Below are 20,703 nucleotides of genomic sequence, written 5' to 3' on the forward strand. Positions count from 1 at the left end.
GAGGTCCTCAACCCTTTCTTCAATTTGAATTGTTCCCTTCTGTAATACTTTTTCCTATTTCCTGTTTACTTCATGGCTGTGTGTAGACAAACATCCTGTTCTCTTTCTCTCCGTCAACTCTATGTTCATCAGCCTCCTCTCTCTGTTCTCACCCTCTCTCCTCTCTCTCTCTTCTCACACTCTCTCCTCTCTCTCATCTCTCTCCTCTCCTCACCCTCTCTCCTCTCTCTCTTCTCACACTCTCTCCTCTCTCTCTTCTCACACTCTCTCCTCTCTCTTCTCACCCTCTCCTCTCTCTCTTCTCACCCTCTCTCTCATCTCTCTCTTCTCACACTCTCTCCTCTCTCTCTTGTCACACTCTCTCCTCTCTCTCTCTTCTCACACTCTCTCCTCTCTCTCTTCTCACACTCTCTCTCATCTCTCTCTCTTCTCACCCTCTCTCCTCTCTCTCTTCTCACCCTCTCTCCTCTCTCTCATCTCTCTCTCTCTTCTCACACTCTCTCCTCTCTCTCTTCTCACACTCTCTCCTCTCTCTCATCTCTCTCTCTCTTCTCACACTCTCTCCTCACCTCTTCAGGCAGGCACTGCATGTAGCCGCATCACGTTCGAGTAACAGCTCACAGCTTCAAATCATTTCACACACTAGCGACTGACGGAAGTTTGGGGAGCGTTCAGACGGGGATTCAGCGCCCTGTGTGAACGTTGCACCAATCTGAACGTTGGTAAAACTGGAGGTATTTCTACTTCTACTACAGGCTGCACCTGTGGGGGAGAAGCGCGTCTGGGCCGGACCTGGCCCATAGTCTGGGCACAAGGAGCTAATAGCACAGCTCTTAGCGCTGCTCCACAGGACAACTACACTACAGACCTTTTCGCTCAGAAGCACATCCTGATTTCCCTGCAGTCTGATGGAGCGTGATGTAGGCACTTTCAGACGCGTGAGCTAGGCTTTATGGTGAGCTCACCCAGGGGATACTCACAATACTCTCAACCAGGGGATACTCACAGACAGGCTCACAATACTGTCAACCAGGGGGTTACTCACAGACAGGCTCACAATACTGTCAACCAGGGGGTTACTCACAGACAGGCTCACAATACTCTCACCCAGGGGGTTACTCACAGACAGGCTCACAATACTCTCAACCAGGGGGTTACTCACAGACAGGCTCACAATACTCTCAACCAGGGGATACTCACAGACAGGCTGACAATACTCTCACCCAGGGGGTTACTCACAGACAGGCTGACAATACTGTCAACCAAGGGACAGTCCCAGTACTCTCGACCAGGCAAACTTCCATGGCATTTATCTGTACTATTTGGCACTGCACCGTGTCCCCTGGTCAAATGCCTATGTACACAGTACGCTAAGAACATAAAGCGGTTCTGATTCTGATGTTGGAATAGGATTCACAGCCTCCTCCGTCTCGCAGCTTGCCTCCCTGATGGGGGAGGCTCTGGGTTAAACTCTTAATAAGTCCATTTCACGGAGGCCGGGCACAGATTACAGCTGGCTCTGTAGACGAGGGCACAACACTGAGAGACAGGCTCACACTGAGAGCAGTTTCATCTGAGGCTCACCAACGTCTTAGAAACGTCTCGGAGGTCCAGGCGCTTCTCCACACGCATTAATGAGACGTGATGAGACACTCTTAGGCTGAATCCCATTTCTCCCCCTACCCCTTCGTCTTTCCCCTTCCCCTCCGTTTTGCGCGTTCATGTGGAGGGGTAGGGCTGTCCCAATTCACGTTAAGACAGAGGGGTAGGGGAAGGGGAAGCGCTTTCTACCCCTCCAAACGGAGATTTTCCGAGGGCACACTTCAAACGGAGGGGTAGACTGATTACCCTCAATGCATTGCGAACCCGTGATCATTAAAGAAAAAACATCGCGCGAGTCCATTTAAAAATGTCGGAAACAGCAGGGAAAGCATCACACAAATGAAAGTATTTTCTTTGTAATTCATGATTTTAAAACTTGTTTGATGAAATATTGCATTGTGTAAATAACAGCTGCAGGCGCCATGTTTGTTTATGTCTGGTGAGTGACAGCTGTCGCTCTCCGGTAACGTAACAGCTGACGCTTCGTACTGATGACGTACGTAATTGTTGAAGTGCTATCCCAATTCGAAGGGCTAGCGTTTCAACCCCTTCGGCTACCCCTCCGTTTGAAAAAGCAAAGGCGAAGGGGTAGGGGTAAGGGTAGGGGTAGAGATTAGAAATGGGATTGGGCCTTAGAGGTGTGAGAGGTGATACTACAGAGGACAGTAAGGCTGCTGGAGGTCAGGTTTGTCTCTGGACAGATACACTGAGTTTAGCGAGGATGCTCACCACTGAGTAGACATCGCAAAGGGTATAGACATCACCATTAAGTCACTTACTTGTGAGTTCATTCAGAAATGCCTAATTCTTTCCTTTTAATAATAGCAATAGATTGCGCTTAGGTAAGCAAAGTCCTAAATGATCTACTTCATGCAGGTTCTCAAGGGTTTTTATACTGTAAATATTTATCTGTTGCTAGCATATATATATATTCTGTCATCAGGAATAGTAACAATGTGATGAAAAAAAGTTGATATTTCTTATATATTTTATACAATTAAAACTGGTCAAATTGACACCAAACAACATTTATGCGTACAGCATGCGTACAGGACATTGAAATCATATCCTGTTAATTTTGTATTTACCCAGTTGTCCCCATTCAATTCAGGAAAAGCCATTAAATATGAAGCAAAAAAAAACAATGTCAATCATTTATTTAGACGTTAAACATTGAATGGGGTCAAATTGACCCGAAACATAGTAGGAGGGTTAAGCCTGGAGACCAGCACATTCACAGGAAACTCTTACTGTAGGAATATCCCATGTTTAGTTCTGTCGTGTGTTGCGTTTCAAAGTGTGTACATATGCTGCCCTCATGTGGTAGTTTGGCTCAATTGCATTACCCCCTCTGTTGTTAGTTATTGTGGAATTCATTTTTACATTGGCTTCCTTGTAGTTTTTAAATATATGATGTGTCAAACCACAAAACGGCCCAAAAATCAAAGCATGTAAAATGTATCTGACATTTCTGGACCTCAGTCCTAATACTGATGGTAAGGTTCATCTCAACAAGTGACAGATCATATAAAAGGGTGAGTGAACCTGAGACTTATCTCGGATGTTACAAGATTGACTAGCTGTGTTTACACAGACGATTTGTTTGCCGAAGTGATTACATAAGTAGAAAAAAACCCAAGATAAAAAGGTCCACAATCTCACACACCCGTCTTTAACTCTTCGTCCCCATGCAGATGGACTTTGTATCAACTGATGTTCTTTAGTGAGCTGGTTACATAACCTGAAGAGAAAGAAAACACTGCACTCCTAAATGAACAATAATGCACTCTCATCACTTTAAAACTCACCACTTTACTCTACACAGGCTCACTTTCACTGCTGTTTGGACGACATTTGCAATATTGCACCACCCACATACTTGAAGTGTCTATGTCTCCGTGTTCCAGGGTTAGTATAGGTCCCATGTTAGTTCTGGTTATTATATGTATATGTTCAGTATAGCTCATGTAGGTATGTGTATCTGTTTAGTATGTGTATTTATTGTTTAGTATCTATATTGTATATTTAATGTTTATCTAGTAGGTCTACTACTTTGTCTTTTCATATCTTATTATCATTTTTATCTTATGTTCAGTACCTATTGTTAGGTTATGTTATGTTATATCATGCTGGAGTACTTATATGTATATATGTTATGGTATGTCTTGCTATGTTATGGTAGTGTGGTACGGTGTCCTGTCCTAAGAATTTCAGCGCCCAGTCCGACTCTGTTGTTCTGCGTATATGACAATAAAAGACATGACTAGACTTGCTCTTTAGCCAAATTATATAGTCTGATACTGGTTGTGAATTGAATTGGTTGTCGTAGTTTTACATTAATCATAGAAAGCTCAATTAGACTTGATGAAACATGACAAACCAACATTATCTGCTGACGAGACATTCAGGTGTTCAACCATGATGGCACCACATGGAGAAGAGTTCCATGACCTCAGGTAAAACATTAAGGGGCCTTTCATTTGTAAACATATTTATTACTTAAAAGACAGACAAACGTTCTTTTCAGAGATTTCTAAAAAAAATGATATTTTAATTACAGCATATAAATTAAAAGTGAATCTTTAGAATGTTGTTATCTTATAAAAGCCAACAACATTCTCTATGTAGTCCCTCAAGTCCTCGTGGAGTTCAGTCAGAACACTCGCGGCACTCTTCTCGCCACTGTTCAGAATCTTCTGGAAGAACTTGTGCCAGATAGCATGTAGTGACCCTTCCCTGCACACACACACCAAAGCACAGACACACACGTGAGTCAGTGTGTTTGCATTATCTATATGGATAGGACATGTGATGGGTGGATCATAGAAGAGATAGAAGTTCATTTGTTAACTGCATGTAAGAATGTGGCGCTCAACTGTAAATAAGGGGGCTTTACCATTACTGCGGCTGTAGGTTTATCAGTAGATCATTACTCCCCACTTTGACTCCACCTGTCATACTTGCCTGGTCTACAGGCAAACACCAACCACCTGGTCTACAGGTAAACACCACCCACCTGGTCTACAGGTAACCACCACCCACCTGGTCTACAGGTAAACACAACCCACCTGGTCTACAGGTAAACACAACCCACCTGGTCTATAGGTAAACACCACCCACTTGGTCTACAGGCAAACACCACCCACCTGGTCTACAGGCAAACACCACCCACCTGGTCTACAGGTAAACACAACCCACCTGGTCTCTGCAGTGTCAGCCAGCCTCCATCCTGTCTCCGTCTTCACCACTTCTAGACGCCTCTTAAACAGCATCAGGTGAACAGTCTCTGCTACGCCCAGCAGATCCAGCTACAGCACACGGGAGGGAGGGGTGGGTGGGTTGGATTAAACAGAGAGATGAGAACAGCAGAAAATCACAATTACTCCTTTTTCTTTCTCTCCAGTTTCGGCAAGCGTGGGTGTAGGTGGAGATGGCTGTGGGTGTGAACATAGGTGTGTGTGGGTGTGAACATGGGTGTGTGTGGGTGTGAACATGGGTGTGTGTGGGTGTGAACATGGGTGTGGGTGGAGATGGCTGTGGGTGTGTGTGGGTGTGAACATGGATGGAGGTGGAGGTGGGTGTGTGTGGAGATGGCTGTGGGTGTGAACATAGGTGTGTGTGGGTGTGAACATGGGTGTGTGTGGGTGTGAACATGGGTGTGGGTGGAGATGGCTGTGGGTGTGTGTGGGTGTGAACATGGATGGAGGTGGCGGTGGGTGTGTGTGGAGATGGCTGTGGGTGTGAACATGGGTGTGGGTGGAGATGGTTGTGGGTGTGTGTGGGTGTGAACATGGATGGAGGTGGAGGTGGGTGTGTGGGTGTGAACATGGGTGTGTGTGGAGATGGCTGTGGGTGTGTGGGTGTGTGTGGAGATGGCTGTGGGTGTGAACATGGGTGTGTGGGTGTGAACATGGGTGTGGGTGGAGATGGCTGTGGGTGTGAACATGGGTGTGTGTGGAGATGGCTGTGGGTGTGTGTGTGGTTGTGGGTGTGTGGGTGTGAACATGGGTGTGTGTGGAGATGGCTGTGGGTGTGAACATGGGTGTGTGTGTGGTTGTGGGTGTGTGGGTGTGAACATGGGTGTGTGTGGAGATGGCTGTGGGTGTGAACATGGGTGTGTGTGTGGTTGTGGGTGTGTGGGTGTGAACATGGGTGTGTGTGTGGTTGTGGGTGTGTGGGTGTGAATATGGGTGTGTGTGTGGTTGTGGGTGTGTGGGTGTGAACATGGGTGTGTGTGGAGATGGCTGTGGGTGTGTGGGTGTGAACATGGGTGTGTGTGGAGATGGCTGTGGGTGTGTGGGTGTGTGTGGAGAGGGCTGTGGGTGTGAACATGGGTGTGTGGGTGTGAACATGGGTGTGGGTGGAGATGGCTGTGGGTGTGAACATGGGTGTGTGTGGAGATGGCTGTGGGTGTGTGTGTGGTTGTGGGTGTGTGGGTGTGAACATGGGTGTGTGTGGAGATGGCTGTGGGTGTGAACATGGGTGTGTGTGTGGTTGTGGGTGTGTGGGTGTGAACATGGGTGTGTGTGGAGATGGCTGTGGGTGTGAACATGGGTGTGTGTGTGGTTGTGGGTGTGTGGGTGTGAACATGGGTGTGTGTGGAGATGGCTGTGGGTGTGTGGGTGTGTGTGGAGATGGCTGTGGGTGTGAACATGGGTGTGTGGGTGTGAACATGGGTGTGGGTGGAGATGGCTGTGGGTGTGAACATGGGTGTGTGTGGAGATGGCTGTGGGTGTGTGTGTGGTTGTGGGTGTGTGGGTGTGAACATGGGTGTGTGTGGAGATGGCTGTGGGTGTGAACATGGGTGTGTGTGTGGTTGTGGGTGTGTGGGTGTGAACATGGGTGTGTGTGGAGATGGCTGTGGGTGTGAACATGGGTGTGTGTGTGGTTGTGGGTGTGTGGGTGTGAACATGGGTGTGTGTGGAGATGGCTGTGGGTGTGTGGGTGTGAACATGGGTGTGTGTGGAGATGGTTGTGGGTGTGTGGGTGTGAACATGGGTGTGTGTGGAGATGGCTGTGGGTGTGTGGGTGTGTGTGGAGATGGCTGTGGGTGTGAACATGGGTGTGTGTGGAGATGGCTGTGGGTGTGTGTGTGGTTGTGGGTGTGTGGGTGTGAACATGGGTGTGTGTGGAGATGGCTGTGGGTGTGAACATGGGTGTGTGTGTGGTTGTGGGTGTGTGAACATGGGTGTGTGTGGAGATGGCTGTGGGTGTGTGGGTGTGAACATGGGTGTGTGTGGAGATGGCTGTGGGTGTGTGGGTGTGAACATGGGTGTGTGTGGAGATGGCTGTGGGTGTGTGGGTGTGAACATGGGTGTGTGTGGAGATGGCTGTGGGTGTGTGGGTGTGAACATGGGTGTGTGTGGGTGCGGTTGTGGGTGTGTGGGTGTGAATATGGGTGTGTGTGGGTGTGGCTGTGGGTGTGTGGGTGTGAACATGGGTGTGTGTGGGTGCGGTTGTGGGTGTGTGGGTGTGAATATGGGTGTGTGTGGGTGTGGCTGTGGGTGTGTGGGTGTGAACATGGGTGTGTGTGGGTGTGGTTGTGGGTGTGTGGGTGTGAATATGGGTGTGTGTGGGTGTGGTTGTGGGTGTGTGGGTGTGAATATGGGTGTGTGTGGGTGTGGTTGTGGGTGTGTGGGTGTGAACATGGGTGTGTGTGGGTGTGGTTGTGGGTGTGTGGGTGTGAATATGGGTGTGTGTGGGTGTGGTTGTGGGTGTGTGTGGGTGTGAACATGGATGGAGGTGGGCGTGGGTGTGTGGGTGTGAACATGGATGGAGGTGGGCGTGGGTGTGTGGGTGTGAACATGGATGGAGGTGGGCGTGGGTGTGTGGGTGTGAACATGGGTGGAGGTGGGCGTGGGTGTGTTTAAGGGTTCTGGTGTACCTGGTAGGGGGAGGAGGTGGGCACCAGAAGCCCCTGACTGATGAGTTCCGCTGCGTTGCTAAGCAAACCAACTGACTGTACTTCCGGCTGGAGCTTTAGATCCAGTGAGCAGGAGAAATCTATCGCCATGACGACGGCATGCTGAAGATCAGAATCGGTAGGGCTGAGGGATGAAGAGCAAAGACGGTTAATAAAGCCACTCTGTGTGTGTGTGTGTGTGTGTGTGTGTGTGTGTGAGTGTGTGTGTGTCAGCCCCTCTGTCAAAAACACATTCAGACATGGGACTGGCTTCAGTCACGACAGGAGTCCAATGTTTGTTTTAATCAAATTCAGACATGGGACTGGCTTCAGTCACGACAGGAGTCCAATGTTTGTTTTAATCAAATTCAGACATGGGACTGGCTTCAGTCACGACAGGAGTCCAATGTTTGTTTTAATCAAATTCAGACATGGGACTGGCTTCAGTCACGACAGGAGTCCAATGTTTGTTTTAATCAATTAGACATTGGCTCTCTGACCATAAGCATTCACTTTTAATGTTCTCTCAAACTACAAAAACCTTGAAAGGACTTTTATGTTGAAAAAGAATATAATTACCGGTGAAGAGCGAAGGAGACATTTGCCCATCAAGTGACAGAGGAAAACCATTAGTACAGGTTTCTGTGTTTGTGTTTTTGATATTCTACCACCATTTTGGGTCAACCATGGTCATGGTGTGTGTGTGTTAGTGTGTGTGTGTGTGCGTGTTAGTGTGTGTGTGTGTGTGTGTTAGTGTGTGTGTATGTGTCAGAGGCTTTTGGTTACCTGGGATAGAAGATGAGACTGTGAGGGCGGAGCGCTCCGTGCACCAGGTGACAAGAGTGCATCCGTCTGACCATCTCCACCAGGCGCAGGGCAAGGTGAGCCACCAGGGGCTTGTCATCCGTGTCCGCAGTGATGTCCTGAAACAGGTTTCAGTACAGGAGAAGTTGACTGTCCTGATACAGTCTTTACCACTGAAATCGATTTATTCAGTACTTATTGTTAAGTTTCAGTACTTATTGTTAAGTTATGTTATATCATGTTGGAGTACTTATATGTTTTTATGTTTATATGTTGTTATGTCATGGTAGTGTGGTATGGTGTCCTGTCCTAAGCATTTCAGTGCCCAGTCCAACTCTGTTGTTCTGTGTATCTGACAATAAAAGACTTGACTTGACTTGACTTTATTGTGATTAAGTGGCTTTCTACAATATGTGGCAACCAACAAATATGTGGTACTCTATTGCTTGTTCACGTTTATGATTTGACACCAATAAAAAAAAAACAGCAGTGATGATCTATGCTCCTTACAGCCAAGGTAAATTCCCTCGGGACCGTCCACAGTGTGACACAGCCATCCTCAAACAGGAAACAGCTGCTCTCGTTCAGGAAGTGGCCCTGCGTGTCTGCGGGGAGGCGGGCCTTAAGCTGAGAGCAGATGTAGAAATCCCAAGGCACTGGGCACCTCTCCACCTACAGGAGAAGCAGAGTTTGTTTACAGCTGCACCTCCAGGAGACGCAGTTTGTTTACAGCTTCACCTCCAAGAGATGCAGTTTGTTTACAGCTGCGCCTCCAGGAGAAGCAGAGTTTGTTTACAGCTTCACCTCCAGGAGAAGCAGTTTGTTTACAGCTTCACCTCCAGGAGAAGCAGAGTTTGTTTACAGCTCCACCAGCACCATACCCGAGTTACATGTTCACCCAGGTGCTCTGAGGTTAAACTACCTATATAAAGATGCTTTACGCAAACCCTGCTTTCAGAAGACAATGTACATGCGAGGCTTGCACCACTCAATAAACTCTAGCTCCCATCTTCACTTGATCAAAGACCCCTTCCTCACACACACACACACACACACACACACACACACACATACACATACACAAAAAGACCCCTTCCTCAATGAGAACGTTTCACACCGATTGTGAAAATTCTTTCGACCCAGAGTGGGGCAGGGCATTTTAAAAATAGCATATTAAAGTTCAAAGGTAACAAACATGAAGATCAGTGCTCTGACACACACACACACACACACACACACACACACTCACACTCACACCTTCCTACCCCCGCAGTGGCCTACCTTCAGCACAGTGCATTGCTCATCTGGGGGCAGGAGGTAGTGGTCCGCTAGGTTGGACATCTTCATCAGGTAGTACAGCAGCTGGTCACCTTCACACACACAGTGAATAAACAGCAGCACAGGGATTCAACTCCGGTTTACTGTGTGAGTTAGTCACAGAAACCTAGTGCACATCAGGAGATACCACTTGCCCCCCCCCCCCATATGTGCTGGGGTTCTGATTACCGGGCAGTTGTCAGGCCCTGGGCTCTGTAAAACGCCTTGAGACGTTTTAATTTTTTTTGGCGCTATATTAATGAATTGAACACAGCTGATTCAAACAAACAAGCACTAATATGACGGGCAACGTCGGATGAGACCCAGTGCCTTGCCGGACTTGGCCCAGTGCCTTGCCGGACTTGGCCCAGTGCCTGTGTGCATGTTACAGGGAGCCATGCTGAGATCAGGGGGCGGTCAAACACAGGCAGGCAGCAGGATGGTGTTGTTTAGATTAGATTAGATTCAACTTTATTGTCATTGCACAGAGTACAGGTACTGAGAAACGAAATACAGTTTAGCATTTAACCAGAAGTGCAAAATAGCAATAAAAGTGCAGAGTATGTGCATATGTAAAGTGGAATAATTGAAAAAATAAGACATATACAGTAAGAGTTAGGTATGAAAAATGTACAGAATTGGGACTAGCAGCAATTGAGGTAGGAAGTGTAGATAGATGTGAAATATATAAAGTGCAGATGTAAGTATTAGTGGTGGTAATAAGTAAAAAGAAGTGAATGAGGTAGTAGTTTCTTACCCAGACGCAGGCCTAGGATGGTGCTGGGGAGGGGACCGGGCTCGGGGTGGAGGTTGGGGAGGGTGCGCAGGCCTATTTCATGCAGCAGTCGCCTTCTCACCTCCAAGCAACACGGATCAGTGGGCTGGGCGTCTGAAGGAAAATTGAGGGGAAAAGAGTTCAAGTGATGGACTGGCTGGACTGTGCATGGTACAACACAGGGTTCCTGTCACAGGAGTCCCCTTCACTCTTTACTGCTGTAATGAAGACGTGGAGAATAGGTTGTATAATACACTATCAAACTAAATCTAAATCTATACCCAAACATTACATCCATGAATATGATTCAGTGTGTGTATGAAAGAGTTTGTTAACTGCTGTAATGAAGACATGGAAGAACAGGTTGTATAATACACCATCAAACAAAATCTATATCCACACATTACATCCATGAATATGATTCAGTGTGTGTATGAAAGATGTTGTTATCCAATTTGAGACAGCAGTGGATGCATGCAGGTCACACCCGAGAACTGAATTAGACTTCAGCAGATAGTTGAAACTAAGCTGAGAATTTATATATAAAAATATAATTTCTATATTAATATAAGGAGAGTGAGAAGCGGCTCACCAGGGGGAGCTGCCGTCTCCTGGATGTCCATGTCGTCCTCGTCTGGGATGGGCTCCATGACTACGGAGGCGCTAGAGGGCCGACCTACAGAACCAGCAGAGATGGAACGCCACTCCTGACTCACCTCCAGAATAGGGCTACGGTTGTGGCGCGCGCGCACACACACACACACACACACACACACACACACACACACACACACACACACACACACACACACACACACACACACACACACACACACACACACACACACACACACACACACACACACACACACACACACACACACACACACACACACACTTTGAGCCACAAAGAAAACTTAATTTAAATCTGAATCTGGTAAAGACATACTTTGAACTCTCAGTAAAGACGGAGTGTCCGACTTGTGCGTGGCACCTGAGTTTGTTTGCCTCCGTAGACTCGGTCGGCGTTTGCGGCGTGGTGTTGGGACAGGACCCCTCCTGCGGCTTCTCAGTCACGACCCCCTCACTCGGTGGGTTTGCCCTCTGACCTCTGACCCCTCCGAAGGGTGTGGAGGCCAGCCCGGCGGCGTGGGCAAAGTCGTACGTGTTGTCGGGGCTGCGACTCAGTGTCTTGTTGCGGTGGCTGTTGATAATGGCCTCCTCCGACAGGGTCCTGTCTCTAGAGTCCTGCGCAGAGCAGACGACTGAGGTCAGTGAAAGGTCAGTGAAAGCCACAGCATCAGCCACAGACAGAGAAGAATAGTACAAAGCCACGTACAGTATCAGTTTAGAGAACTGCTAGGGAGTACAATGGCACTTTTTGGGGTTTGTGCCCCAACTACTGTCCATAATAACCGCATACTTGTAGGCTATTTAATGGTTAAAGAAAATAAAAAAATTATTCATTGATGGCCCAAACAGGTAATTAACCTCCTATTCCATATCTGCCATGACAAACATAGGCCTAGTGATGCTGAGAACAGGAGTGACCACTGTACTCTCTAAAGTTCTATGCTAAAGGCCTTTAAACACTTTGCGGGCCACGTCAGAGCGGACTGCTTTGAAGCAGGTCTGGGCCGGCCCTGCACCGCTGTCAGGGCTTACCCTCTCGGTGACAGGGGGGTCGGAGGGGGAGCCTCGCGTCCTCAGGGTGGGCACAGCGAGCTTCAGAGTGTTGTGTCGGAACGGTGCCGGCGCAGGAGCCCGGAAGCTGCAGCACAGGACCAGAAAAAAAAAAATATCAAAATCAGTCAGGAAGTCTGAATTCCTCAGTCCACAGTGACTGGCCACATTCCTACAACTGTACGCCTTTCACGCCTTAGGTCTGCAAATGGAAGTTCACAGAACACATTCTCTGCTTACAGACACAAAATCTAAAACAAACTTGCTCAGGTTAATACAAATGACTGCCCCTGTGTTCGCACAGATTAGTGACACTGCCCCTGTGTTCACACACATTACTGCATTGGATACCCCACCCCCCAGACAAGAACATTGTATTTATGAATTAAATTACACCCTCTCTCTACTAGGATTCACAAGTAGGTGCTCTGTTAACTGAGCTACAGGGACAGCTGAAGAGGCTGACCAGCATCTGTAATAAACAAGAGAAAAGCGTGAGAAGAAGGAGACGTACATCTCTAGAGGCGGCCCACTTGGGGAGTTCTCGTCAAACACGGCGAAGGGTTTGGGCTGGACATCTGCGGCGGACGACGGAAGCTCCCTGGCTGCAGTCTTTCCTGGCAGCAGGAAGACCTCTTCATTCCTACGAGGAGCATTTTCACCAGGAGGTCCACTCCTGAACCAGAGGGTGAGAGGATGTGACGTGACGTGACCCTCTCAAAGGCATACAGTAAAGAGCACTCAATGAAACGCTTTTTTAAGAATACACCGCCGCATTGCACTAAGGTCATCTATTAACAAAGGTGCATGGCATAGTAAAGATTTTGTAATTGACTTACTCATTGGCAGGATTGGCAGATTCATTGTCAATCTTAAAGGGTTTGAATTTCTCTTGGCTATGTTCCTGCAAGGCAAACACAGCATGAGCAATACTCTACGTGTGTCTTTCACCCTAATCAATGTAACCGTATGCAAAAGGTTGTAGATTGTTCAGGTTATCCCTCCTGACCTAACCGTGTATAAAAAAAAAATGTAGTTCCGCGTAGTACCGCTCTTTATCTAACTCCCGTGCATAAAGGGGTATAGATTTCCCTCCTTACCGGTCCTAGAGTAGATTTCCCCTGCAGCCTTTGCTCAATCAGCTGACTCAGTCTCTCCTTCTCTTTGCCCAGGTACACCTGTTTATCTGCAGAGAGCAAGTGAGCACACGTTAACATAGGTAACCACTGGTAACCACCAATGAGCACATGTAAACACAGCTGTGTACAGACATATCAGGCAGCAATAAACAGAACTGAGTATAAGTAAACAGAGGTGACAATATAAACATAAACATTCTGCACAATGCCATGTGTTTCTTAAGAGGAGATGGAAGTGGATGGATCATAGATGACAGGGAGGGCGGCTGTGCAAGGCCTGACTGGAGTATGCAGGACCTGGTCTGGGGGCCACAGTGGTACAGCAGGTAGAGGAGGCGTTTACTAATTGGAAGTTTGGAAAGTTGCTGGTTCCCCACTCCTCCTTGCCAAATGTGTAAGTGTCCTTGAGCAAGACATTGAACCCCTAACTGCTCCTGATGTAAATACAAAATTCCTTGTAAGTCGCTTTGGATAAAAGCGTCTACTAAATGTAAATGTCTTGTTGTTGGGCTGCATGCTGTACCTCGTAGCTTTTGGCACGTGCTTGCGAAGTAGCGCTCGGCCCTGAGCTCATCGAAGCTGAACTCAATCGGCCCCCTGAACAGCAGCTTCTTGCAATACATGCTCTGGACCCCCTGCTGATCTTCGCACTGATTGGTCGTGGAGCCCTGCTCTGGGGCCAAGGGGACGCTGTGATTGGCAAAAGAGGAAGGCATTGGCCAATCTGAGGTTACACTCGAGGACTTCAAATGCAACAAGTACTCAAAGTTACTCAGAAGACTGACACTACATAAGATAATATTCACTATTTTGGTGAATATAACACTCCACTTCATATTTTACAACACTACACCATATCAATCTACTGACACACTACACCATATCAATCTCTACAGCGAACTACACCATATCAATCTACAGCAAACTACACCATATCAATCTACAGAAACATTACACCATATCAATCTACAGCAAACTACACCATGTCAATCTAAAGCGAACTACACCATGTCAATCTACAGACACACTTCACCATATCAATCTACAGACACATTACACCATATCAATCTACAGACACATTACACCATGTCAATCTACAGACACATTACACCATATCAATCTACAGACACATTACACCATATCAATCTACAGCGAACTACACCATGTCAATCTACAGACACACTACACCATATCAATCTACAGACACATTACACCATATCAATCTACAGACACATTACACCATATCAATCTACAGACACATTACACCATATCAATCTACACACACACATTACACCATATCAATCTACAGACACACATTACACCATATCAATCTACACACACACATTACACCATATCAATCTACAGACACATTACACGATATCAATCTACAGACAGATTACACCATGTCAATCTACAGACACATTACACCATATCAATCTACACACACACATTACACCATATCAATCTCAGACACATTACACCATATCAATCAACAGACACACTACACCATATCAATCTACAGACACATTACACCATATCAATCTACACACACACATTACACCATATCAATCTACAGACACAATACACGATATCAATCTACAGACAGATTACACCATGTCAATCTACAGACACACATTACACCATATCAATCTACTACACCATTCCAACATCACCCTGCTTTGATACTCACTCATCTGAGGCGTGAGGAGGTTCCTCCGTGTCCTTGGTATGTGTGGCTCCTTGCCCACTCTGAGGGTCCACATCACCAGAGGAACACATCTTCAGAACAGAGGACATGAGGGTCAGTGGTCATGGAAATTACACAAAAGTATCTAAAATACAAATACACACTGGGTGGATAATCCAAACCATTTTAGAGAAGGCTAGTGTTATTAAAGCAGCAATAAGGAGTCATGTTCCAAAACTAGCACGCTAACTACCTAAAAGGCGTGGAAAAACCTTGCAAACACCACCAACAGCCCAGTTGACACTGATAGAAGCTTGCCAACACACTGACTGGTGTCTTTTGGCAGTATAGCTGGCAATGTCATGCTGTGAAAGCTTTTCTTCCATTTTTGCAAGGTGTTCCAGCCAGTAAACACATAACTACCTAGTGCATATCCTGGATGGCTAGTCAGGGGAAAGACACAGGTGTTAATCTGTCCTTCACATGGTCATATGCGATCAAAATTAATTTGTGGATGGTACTAAAACTAGTTGCCTATAAAACCATACCTCAAAAGGGCCAAAATGTTGCATCGTATAACTTTAAGGGGTGGGAGTAGGATCCTCATGCCTGACCAATCTGCAGGCTTTTCATAACCCATATTACAGTGTTGCATAAAAATGATGAGAACAGTATGTTAAGAGGTGACTTCCAGACTACTCTACCACAACATGGTAGCCTTGAAGCATTTTTTTTATACCTAATTGTGTAAAGACTAGAATTTCCTTCTAAGTTGCAGTCTCACCACCTGATAATAAATTATATCATTTTGTAGAATTATGAGTGTTCTCTCTAGGGCAAACACAGCATTTCCAAACTCTACTTTTGGACTGGTTAACATTTATTCTGGTCCGATAATAATATTGTCCTGAAAAGAAAGTATGCCCATAACGCAGTTGTAACCCTAAAGCTATAGCTTGACTAGAGTGTGTGGTGGTGGTGACTGTAGTTACAAACCATGTTATCCGTTTTTTGCCACAAAGACTGGTTCTCTTTGGCATCTATCACAGCAGGCTCCACAGGTCTGGCTTGGCTCTCATCAAAGACTGACACAGACATGCTTTGGATAAGGCCTGACGTGGACGGCTGGTAGTCTGTTGTGCTTGAGTGACCTGTAAACAATCCACAGTCACCTTTTAAATGGTCTTTTAATATACAAGCCAATGTTAAACTTGCTAATTGGTTGAGACTCCAGACACAAGAGAACGGTAGACCCCCCCACCAGCCGAGGACCCCTCCTCTGTGTTAACGGACGCAAGCACCCTCCGATTCCGCCGAGTCCGCCGTCCGACCGAGGATGGCAACTGGAGCTCAAAATCCTTTTTCTCCTGGGTCACATCTGCCCCGTGCGCCGGGCCTGACAGACGACTCTGGAACGTCCTGGTTAGGTTCAAATTAAAACACACAAAATCAAAGGAAATTAAAAGACTCAGTTGTCAGTCACAGCCGAATAATGTAATATACTATCTGATACAGACATCCGATAACCTGGTAGTCAAACCCAGACACTGCTATTGTGTAGGCCATGCACAAACCAGTCAAATAGAAGGGTTTGATGACAGATGGATTATGTCTAATCAATACATAACATTTGACTTGGTGGACTTTTTGGCATGATGCATATTGGACTAAACACAAGTACTGTGGGCCAGAAAAAAATGGTTCCCGGTAAAAAATGATTGAGACTTTCTGACTTAACTTTCCAAAAAGACTGTAGCGGAACATGCGTTGGACTGTAAGCATTCTGGGGAGCCCTGTGTTTTGAGATACCTACCGGTAGTGCCGCTGTAGTTCATCTAGTGGTCTGGCTCCAGACTTGAGACCCTCTAAGAAGATGATCTCTGCCTGCTGGAGGTCTCCCTGCATCTCAAGTGCATCTGACCAGGCGGTGTACAAGGCTGCTTGCTGTACCCCAATGCCTTGGTTCTGCATGTAACTGAACATGTTCAAGGGCTGGGTGCTGTTCTGAGCCTTAATCCAAACAAACACAACATAATCTGTTATAGTTTTATACACTTATGTGGATCATACATATTGTGAATCGATGTCACGTCACGTTACCAGTTTGATCCAAATATCCACATAGCGTGGATCATCGTAAAACTTCTTTTCATCCACGAACTGCTGTACTGCCCTCTCTAGAATGGCACCAAGATTACTCTTTGCGTTCGAATGTTCTATCCATTTTATGTACCTACAACAGTCAAAGTAGGGGTCAAATGTAACGCTGAGGTCAAGGAAGGGAGAAATACACTTCAGATTAGAGATGTTAGTGCTTTCTTATCTTACCTATCCCAAACACCAAGAGCGTCTTCGCCCTCGTACATGCGTAGCTCCAACTCAAAAGCTCTGTTGGTGAAGGGAAGAGAAAGCTTTAGTTTTTTTTATATACATTCGCTAGCCAGTAATGCTAACTTAGTTGGAATTCTAACATTAGCTAGACTACCATTACGGAACTTACTGCTTCTGTTGTTCTGTCGCTTGTAGGGAGACGTTTCTTTCCAGAGACATGTTATTGCTCCTGCAGGTGAGTACAATGTTAAGTGATCGGTTGCCTCAAATATGATTCAGTAATTCTGCTTTCGGTATAGCTAGGGAGCTTGCCCCCACAGCTAGGAAAAACACACTGAAGTTATCGGTTAGTTGCTATTCTCTTTGGAGATGGCTAGCTTTACAGCTATCTAGCTAATATCATGTTTTGCCATGAAGAGTTGAGAATATCTCGAATAACCTAAGAGGTCAGCGTCAGACAAATATTTACACCCCCCAATGTCTTTGTCATTGTGGTCACCTTGTATTTATATGAATCTAACGTTAGCTATACTATAATACCTACTTACGATGACGTTTTGCCAATGAGAATTCAGCTATCCTAGCTGGCTGGCTAGGTATTCAAAATAATATCCCTCTGCTTTTTTGAACGAAAATCGTCATCAAGGAAAGTATTCGCGATTGGAGCAGAGTGTATAAGTAGGCAGGGCCAGAGAGCTTTTTGGCAGGTCATTACTTCCGTACCACGATGTCTGTCATTAATGGACAGAGCCTATTAGTTTACTTTTGCAAAACGATTGTAAAATGTATATTTTCCATAAAGTTTACCATCATTTACCCATGTATTTTGAAAAGGCGAACTAATATAGGAGAGCAAAGTTAAATATTTAACATTCATTTGGTGTTCAAAATACAAAATACATTATTTTGTGCAATATAGTCTCTAATATTGCTTATTCACCAAAATGCTTGTTTTTTAAATATATCTTTGATCGTTGTTTAATAAAAAACTCGTGACACATCAGATAGGGTAACCAGACGCCCTCTTTTGTCCGGACATGACAACGCAAATGAGTAAAAAAGTACATTTTTCGGGTAACGAGAACTTTTTGCGTTCCTTTATAAAGTCTGCACTTTTACTCTTACTCGAGTAAATATTTGAACTAGAATTCTACTCTTTACTCAGTTACATTTCCATTGTGCTTTCATTAAAATGAGTAGCCTATTGTGATAAAAGTACACATATCTTTGTTTATTGGAATACAAGCATACACGGCAACCAGAGGGTAAAAACGGAGAGGTCAGTTAGCTATGCGTTATCGACAAGCCCTCCACAGGTTGCAACATTGTTGTCATTTCATAGCCGCGCAGGAGACACCTTCAGGTCGACCGTTACGACTATAACTTTAATCGCCGCCACTATGGATGAGAAGATGGACGAAGCTAGCGTTACTACTGGTCCTCCTGACAGTCCTGGGGCAGCCCCCACTCCAATGTAATAATATTTTTTGCAACTCACCGTCAGCATCATGTTTATTTACTTGGCTAGCTTGCAAAAGGCAGCTAAGTTATACTGTCAGAATTGCTAGCACGAATAAGTAAAACATTTGTAAAATGGCAGGTGATTCATGGCATCTTTTTTCTCTAACCGGGATGATCTTGTAAATAACAATGCTTTTGCATTCAGAAAGAGAGAGAGAGAGGGCATTTCTCTCCATGAGAAAGAATGAGATCTCCTACATGGTCAATATTTTTAATGACCTACTGTTATTTTCTATGAGATCTATGAGATGTGTAATGAAAAAAAAAAAAAACATACATGATACAATGAAGCAACTTGTGAAGAAATGTGTCAAGAGTGCATTTCTTTCTGACTTACTCACGTTATGTTTTTCATTGATCCAAACACTCCAACACAAAAAAGTAACTTGTAATTTGAGTAACTTTTAAACAGAGTACTTTTTTACTCTTACTCTAGTAAGTTTTCCAAATGGAATATTTACTTTTACTCAAGTCGATTTTGAAGGAGGTAATTGTACTTTTACTTGAGTACCAATTTTCAGTACTCTACCCACCACTGCCTCTTTTTGAGACCTAAAAAATGGGTCCTGCAGGGATTCCAAATTCGTCTGCTTTATTACCTCGCCAGATATTGGTGTTGACTTTCTCAGGGGGTATTTCGTACACTACTATATCTGGGAATTAACGGATTTTCAGTATCAATGTGTAAACACATCCGTGATCAAAGTTGACATGGTTTAAATGATTGGAGAGTACCTTATGGTATATATCCCCTCAAAATGGCAAAACTTTCTCTGTCATGGTTTTCATTATTTTGGGGGAGAGAAATAGTCAGTAGCAACCCAATTATATGCTTATCCTACATAAACTATGTTAACTATTTAAAAGAACTATTCAATTAAAAGAATAATGTCTTATTTTCTTTGGTAATTTTGTCATATACAGATATGCAATGATGATTGCTGGGTTATATTTATCTTGTTGTCCAATATCAAGTCTCCATTTGATCATGTGACGAGACGATACGGTATAGCTAAATTTAGGGGCAAAATCTGAACGACAAGACCGACAGGGTGACTGAGCACAGCCAGAGATACAGCACACCTGCAAGCCGAACAATGCCTTTCAAACATAAAAGTGGTGATTCATGATATGCTTTTCAATGGACAGGATAGCCAGCCAAATCAGCCTCTCCTGCTCCATGCTGCCCCTCGGGTAGGTCTGAATGAGTTTCAATTTGGAAAATGATCGCTTGGCTGTTGCCACTGTCAAAGATGTCAGAAACATTAGCAGGGCAGTGCACATCTCACCCGCAAGTGGATGTTACGGAGTGATAATCCACAATCATCATCTTGGCAATTTAGGAAACTGAGGACTGCTGAGCCATCTCTGCTCTAAGACAGGCCCTGAATGATAGGAGTTGTGCAGGAAACGTTATTGCTATGTCCCTGTTTTAGTGGTCAGAGAGACGTTTTGCCTTGTTATATAGCTCCTCATCACCTACGAGCTGATGACCACTGCAACAGGGACATAGCAATTACGTATCCTGCACAGCTGCTATATTCAAGCTGCCCCTAAGAGGTTGTTATAATTTTGGAGTCAGGTTGCCACCGAGCACCTGTTTTATTGTGTTTTTCAGATGTGGGTAAAGCTGCTGTGTGTGCCAAAATCTTGCCTTTCATCATGTTTATAAGAACGCTTCAGCACATTGACCGTCTTGTTTAAGTTACCATGGGTCAGAGTGCTTTCGATGTTTCTGGTAGCTTTCTGTTTGACCTGTCTACTTTCCCAATACAATAGCCGAGGTAACTAATCCGCTGTCAAGGAAAGTGGCCTTTTTGCCTCTGATTCACGTCTTTCGTAGCACTCCGCAAGTAGTCCGGTAACTTATCATTGGAATTTCAGCGGACGGTTGAGCAGCTGTGTTCTAAAGAATGTTCAACGTCTTTGAAGTTCAACATAT

General features: G+C 45.4%; 1 protein-coding gene across 1 annotated transcript; it reads right to left on the reverse strand.

Annotated features, from left to right (window-relative positions):
• Positions 1-4,184: 4,184 nt before the first annotated feature.
• bub1ba (BUB1 mitotic checkpoint serine/threonine kinase Ba) lies at positions 4,185-17,459 on the reverse strand (the record flags this gene model as incomplete). The annotated part of the gene is made up of 21 exons (XM_080854471.1): positions 4,185-4,338; positions 4,801-4,910; positions 7,487-7,649; positions 8,291-8,427; positions 8,819-8,980; positions 9,590-9,678; positions 10,383-10,514; positions 10,993-11,129; positions 11,395-11,648; positions 12,066-12,171; positions 12,598-12,759; positions 12,923-12,987; positions 13,184-13,269; positions 13,746-13,912; positions 14,913-15,001; positions 15,906-16,060; positions 16,171-16,328; positions 16,723-16,919; positions 17,010-17,142; positions 17,238-17,297; positions 17,410-17,459. The coding sequence occupies 21 exons, from the start codon at positions 17,457-17,459 to the stop codon at positions 4,185-4,187; spliced, it is 2,766 nt and encodes a 921-aa protein (XP_080710597.1).
• Positions 17,460-20,703: the final 3,244 nt, after the last annotated feature.

The sequence above is a fragment of the Sprattus sprattus genome, assembly GCF_963457725.1.
Source record: "Sprattus sprattus genome assembly, chromosome: 16".
NCBI lineage: Eukaryota > Metazoa > Chordata > Actinopteri > Clupeiformes > Clupeidae > Sprattus > Sprattus sprattus.